This window comes from Chiloscyllium plagiosum, chromosome 22 (genome assembly GCF_004010195.1).
Source record: "Chiloscyllium plagiosum isolate BGI_BamShark_2017 chromosome 22, ASM401019v2, whole genome shotgun sequence".
NCBI classification, from domain to species: Eukaryota; Metazoa; Chordata; class Chondrichthyes; order Orectolobiformes; family Hemiscylliidae; genus Chiloscyllium; species Chiloscyllium plagiosum.
In genome coordinates this window covers 809,695-815,694 of record NC_057731.1, presented here as the reverse complement: position 1 = coordinate 815,694, position 6,000 = coordinate 809,695, and the positions used below count along the sequence as shown (strand labels likewise).

The following is a 6,000-nucleotide window of genomic DNA, read 5'->3' as shown; positions in this document are numbered from 1 at the left end:
ACGCAGCCCCCCCCCCCCCACACACACACACCCAGTACCGTCCCACACACGCAGCACCGTCCGCGCGGAGCCCCCCCCCCACCTTTTACTGCAACTTTTTGACAGGTTCCACATTTGCAACACCCCTGTATAGAACTCCAAGAAAAGTGTGGGGAGGGCGGGAGGTCAGTCATTTGGAGATGGTACCTGTTTAATCACTGTAAACAAAAGAAGTGTTCCCTGTTGGAAACACGTCTTTGATGTAATGTTTCTATCGGGACTTTGAGATCTCCTTCGGATAATCCGATTGTTGGATAATTGGTATTCGCGGGAGGTCAGTCATTTGGAGATGGTACCTGTTTAATCACTGTAAACAAAAGAAGTGTTCCCTGTTGGAAACACGTCTTTGATGTAATGTTTCTATCGGGACTTTGAGATCTCCTTCGGATAATCCGATTGTTGGATAATTGGTATTCGGATAATCGATGTTCCTCTGTACTCAGCAAATGGAATGAAAGTGACATTAACCATACTATTTTCTGAACTTCACAAAGATCCCTCAAATCGTGATCTCATTACAGTTTTGGTTCAAATACGGTCAGAAAAGCTCAATCTAGAAATGAGTTGACGAAGCCAACATAATTGGGAATCGAGGAAAAACTCTCGACTGATTGGAGTCATGCCTAGTTTAAAAGGAGATGGTTACGGGTATTTTTGAGGTCATCATTTAAACCCTGGGGTATCGGTGGAGAATCTTGTATCCAAGGCCCAATTCTGTGCCTTATATATTTGCTCAAAGATGTGGGTGTCACTGACTGGGGCAGCATCCATTGCCCCACCCCTAATTGTTCTGGAGAAGGTGTAATTGAGTGTCTGTCTGGTGTAGATACGTTCACAGTGCTGTTAGGGAGTGACTTCCAAAATATTATCCCAGTGACTGTGATAAATTAGCGATACAGTTCCAAGTCAGAATAGTGTGCATTTTGAATGGAACAAGGGCAGTGGTGCTCCCAGGTATCTGCTGCCCTTATTTAGGGGGGGAAATAGTCTCCAGCATTACAGCTGGGATGTTGTCAGGTCCCAAGGCCCTTGATGTATCTGGTTTATTTGTGCATCTCTCAATTTATGATTTGATTTATTGTTGTTACATGTACCAAGATTCAGAGAAAAGTGGTGTTTTGCATGCCAGACCGGCAAATGGTGCCGTACAAAGTGCATCATGAGAAGAACAGAATGCAGTGTTAATACTGCAGAGAAGTTGGAGAGTGAGAGAGATTGACATTAACATCTGTTCAAAAGTCTGATGGCAGTGACAGAGAATCTGTTCGAACTTGTATTCAAACTTATGCCTGATGAAAGAGGATGGGAGAGAATATAACCGGGGTGAGAGGTATTTTTGATAATGGTTGCTTCCCTGAGGCAGCGGGTAGTGTAGATGGAGTCATTGGATGGAAGACCGGTTTGTGTGTTGAATTGTGATTGTTCACGGCTCTGTAGTTTCTTGTGGCCTTGGAAAGAGCAGTTGCCATACCACACTGTGATGCATCCAGATAGAGACACCACAGAAAGAATCCTATTAAAAATTGGTAAATGTCTTTTTATGGAAATGTTGAATTTCCTTAACCTCCTGAGGAAGTAGGGGCATTGTTTTTGCTTTATTAACAGTTGTTTTGATGAAGGTGGACCAGGACAGACTGGTGATCATCACTCCCAGGAACTTTATGCTCTGGACCATCTCCACCTCAGCAGCATTAATACAGACAGGGGCATGCTCTCCACTCTACTTTCTGAAGTCATTGCCCAGCTTCTTCATTGTTGGAGAGATTCTTGTCTTTACACCATGCTTCTAAGCACTCAAACTCTCTCCTACAACTCTATTTCATCATTGTTTGAGATCTGACCTACAGTGGTGTTGTCAGCAAACTGGTGAATGGAGTTGGGGTGGAATTTGGCCACAAGGTCACGGGTGTATAAGGAGTATAGTAGGGGACTGAGTCCGCAGTGTTTCGAGGCACTGGGTGTTGAGTATTATTGTCGCTTGTCCTTACTGACTGGTCTATGGGTCAGGAAGTCAAGGATCCACTTATACAGTGGAGGAGCCACGACCTAGATCTGAGTTTGGAATTATGGTGTTGAAGGCGGAGCTGTAGTCAATAAATTTAGGAGACTGCCACAGGTCTCCTTGTTATCCAGATGTTCCAGGGATGAATGTAGGGCCAAGGAGTTGGCATCTGCTGTGAACCTGTTGCACCGGTAGGCGAATTGCAAAGGATCCACGCAGTCTGATAGGCTAGAACTGATGTGAGCCATGACTATGCTCTCAAACACTTCATAATTATGGAGGACAGAGCCACTGGGTGGTAATCATTGAGGCATTTTGCATGATTTTTCTTTTGTACTGGGATGATGATGGTCGTCTTGAAGCAAGTGGGGATTTCAGATCAAAGTAAGATGAAGTTAAAGATGTCCGTGAATACTCCCACTGCCTGGCCTGTACAGGATCTGAGTGTGCAGCCACGGACTCCATTCGGACCAGTCGCTTTCTGTGGGTTCACTCTTAAGAAGGCCAACGTACTGTCTGTGGTGGTGACTGTAGGCACAGGTGCTTCCAAGGCTGTTGGGACAAGTGACAATTTTACTGATCTTCTGTTCAAAGCGAACATAGAATACATGAGCTCATCGGGTAAGGATGTATTGTTGCCCACAGTTCTGTTTGACTTCACTTTGTAGCCTGTCATGTCATGTAAGCCTTGCCACAATTTGAGTGAAGTCCATTCACTCAGCACTACTGGCTGACCTCCCGTGTTTAGGGATGGAAATGTTCGTGAAGCTGTCTCCTCCCAATAATTGTCCAACACTCGACTAGACGATAAGACTGAGACAATTAATCTGATTTATTGATTGTGAGATAGACAGAAATATCAATCACGTTATGTCACTTTATTGGGATGGCATGTGTTTTTTAGGTATTTCTGGTGCTGCTCTTCCTGTACTCTTCATTGAACCACAGTAGAATGGGCAAAATGTTGAACCAAGAGGTTATTGATGTGCAATTCTGTTGGTGAGGCCTGCAGTAGCCCATGGATATCTAGCTTTTAACTGTTGGGATCATTGTAAATCTATTATTGTTTGACATGGTGGTAGTCCCACACAATATGTGGAGGTGCCCTCATTATGAAGATGTGACTTTGCCTGTGTGAAGTCACTGCTGCTAATACTATCATGGGAGATTGGTGAGGATGAAATAGGTTTTTCCTCTTGCAATAACTGTTTTAGAATGGGTCTGTAGCCAACTTGGTCAGCTCTGATAGTGCCAAGCCATTCATGGTAATTGGACAATGAACAATCCCATCCAGAGTCTATTCTGTGTCCTTGTCTAAAAGTATTCATCCATTTGTGTTTAACACAGGACAGTGCTCGCTCATCAATTGAGAAGGGTGAGGGAGTGGTAGTCAGCAGGATCTGCTGGAACAGTCTGTGTTCTGGAGTCAAAGCTGAGGACTTCACTCCCTCTAGCTTTGTGGTACAGTAACCTGATTACATGTTGTCATTATTTGATTGTTACTGATTTAATCACCATAATATATTTTCAGTTTAGTTTTTAAACATGAACTGAATTATGAGTTTGTTTCAGTTGCCACTTTTAGCATGAGATTGAGAACTTATCTGAGAGCGAGGCAAGGTGGAGGGAAAGTATCTCTATTTGAACATTGCTAAAGAGAGACACAAAGTCATAAAGCTTATATCAGGACAGGTAAATAAACCAAAATTGAAAAGGAGGCAATATTTTCTAGGAAGAGAATGCTAATTAGTTGGCCCATAGACTATGTAGAAATGCAATAAAACTTGTCAACTGTCAATGTTTGCTGATTTACCCCCAATTAGACAGGTACACTCTGCTCAGGGTACTACCATGGCAAATACAAGTGGGGATTGGTCATCTTCATAAGTTTTTATTAAAAAGGTGTGATGTATGCATACGTTATTTTCTGTGCTGGTATAATGCTATATATCCCAAAGATTGGCAGGCCGTGACAACAGCTCGTGCTTTGACTGAATGGGCAGAATGCTTATTGTGCTCAGCTAACCCATACTTTCAGAGCTTAGTGCCTAGCACTGCTTATAGACTAAAAGTGTGTTTCACTTGCAAATGTTGCATATATTCGCCTAAAGTACCTGCTTTGTGTGGGTAATCAGATTGCTGTTCTCACGCTGTAAATTTGTTCCCTTTCTGTGTCCCAGTTCTGTTGAGTGCTAGATGACAACATGATTTTTTTGTCACCCTTTGGAATGTTGAAGTTTCTGTATTACTAAGAAATTATTCAATTTCAGTTATTAATTTATTAATTATTAATTTTGAGTAGTTTGGAGGCAAATAAGTTGAGATAACATTAGTGTTTTTCCCTCTCCAACTCTTTTAGTTCAGTTCCTCCCCTTTCTCTCCCCTCTCTGATAATTGCTACAGATTAATTGCTTCTGGCAGCTAATGCTTGATAATTGTTCTTTTTAAACTAGTAACATGTGTGATTTGGTGGTTTCAAAAAAATAAATCTGGAGGTTTATAATGGCATCTCTGAACAAAGCAGTGGGGTGGGCTGGAGGGTTTGCCTAGCATTCTAGTTGGTAAGCACAGTGAGTGAGCAATCACTGAGCACAGAATTAATCAAGAGATCCCAACTAGAAACTCCATGGCTTTCTGAATAATCTTTCAAGCTATCAAATTCCAATGTGTCAAAATTAACTTCCACAATCCCTAATTTTCTCTCTGCACCAGATCCCCATCCCCCCAAAAAAACTGTCCAACTAGAATCCTTATTGATTTCCCTAACATCAGGTACCTTCCTGCAGCATTATATACATTGAAAGTGAGGTAGTCTTCACTGTATTTCACTTTGAGTGAGTTATGTATAAAACATATCTTTACAATACAACCTGCTAGTTTACGTGCTTTGCTCTTTCACTGGACAAGGTCTTCAGCCACTGGTCAGTGGTGCCACTTCATTTACTTTACAACCTGTAGCAGAAACAGATTGCTTTCAGTCAGGTCTCATCTAACTTGTATGTTGTTTCTCTGATCCCCAGGGTTTGGTGTGGCTGAAAGACAGGGATGCTACTAGCTGTAAACTGTGTGAAAGGGAATTTTCCATCTCTACAAGGAAGGTAAATGACACATTGATAAAGTTCCGGTGGTGGAAGAGAGTGGAAGGAGTAGGCCCAACTTCAAAATTACATCAAATTACTGGATACTGGAAATCCAAAATAAAAACAAAATGTTTCATTGTACTTGTGCTGCTTCCTGTTCTTGCCCTGAACTGGAAGGTTTCATTAGGTAAAAACAATGACTGTAGATGCTGGAAACCAGATTCTGGATTAGTGGTCAGTTCAGGCAGCATCCAAGGAGCAGTAAAATCGACGTTTCGGGCAAAAGTCCTTCATCAGGAATCTTATTTCATACTTAAACCTCTGCTCCACATGTTCCATCTCTGACTCTTCCCTCCTCCTTTTCAATTTCTGGCAATTGCCTACCAACTCATTGACTCATTACCTTGATTTCATTTCCTAACCTTGTGAAGTTTTCAATTAATTCTGTCTTCCCTCACATCTATTCTGATGAGGAAACCTTTCATAACGACACTTTTAAGATGGTGTCTCTGTGCCTGAACTGAGGCGTTCCACTCCACCTCAATAAACGTACTCTGTTTTCCATTTCTGATTTGTGACCTTCCCAGAACCACGAGAGGATTCCCCTCACCCTCCTCTTCCCCACCCAGCCTCCTTATGCAACAGATAATCCTGACATTTTCCTTGCCACCTTTAGTGCAATGTTACTGCCAAGTGTATCTTCCCATCAATGTTCTGAAGAGAATGCTCCTCTTGTGACACCCTTGTCCTGTCTATAAGCCCCTCTACACTCCCACCCCTCCCCATTGCTCCTTCCCATTTAAGTTTGCAATGTAATCTTTTGCCTCCTTCCTACTATATGAGACCCGTGTGAAATAATGTTATAAGTACACATTTTTC

At 42.2% G+C, this 6,000-nt stretch overlaps 1 protein-coding gene across 4 annotated transcripts in view; it reads left to right on the top strand.

Moving 5' to 3' along the window:
* The window catches only part of rufy2 (RUN and FYVE domain containing 2), an 88,874-nt gene that overhangs the window by 78,847 nt on the left and 4,027 nt on the right, over positions 1-6,000 (top strand). For 3 of the 4 annotated variants that reach the window (XM_043712253.1, XM_043712251.1, XM_043712255.1), the window contains one exon: positions 5,062-5,139. The exons of the other annotated variant lie outside the window; for it this stretch is intronic. In XM_043712253.1, coding sequence (XP_043568188.1) covers positions 5,062-5,139 — 78 coding nt within the window. The remainder of the gene's footprint in view (positions 1-5,061; positions 5,140-6,000) is intronic. 4 annotated transcript variants of the gene reach the window in all.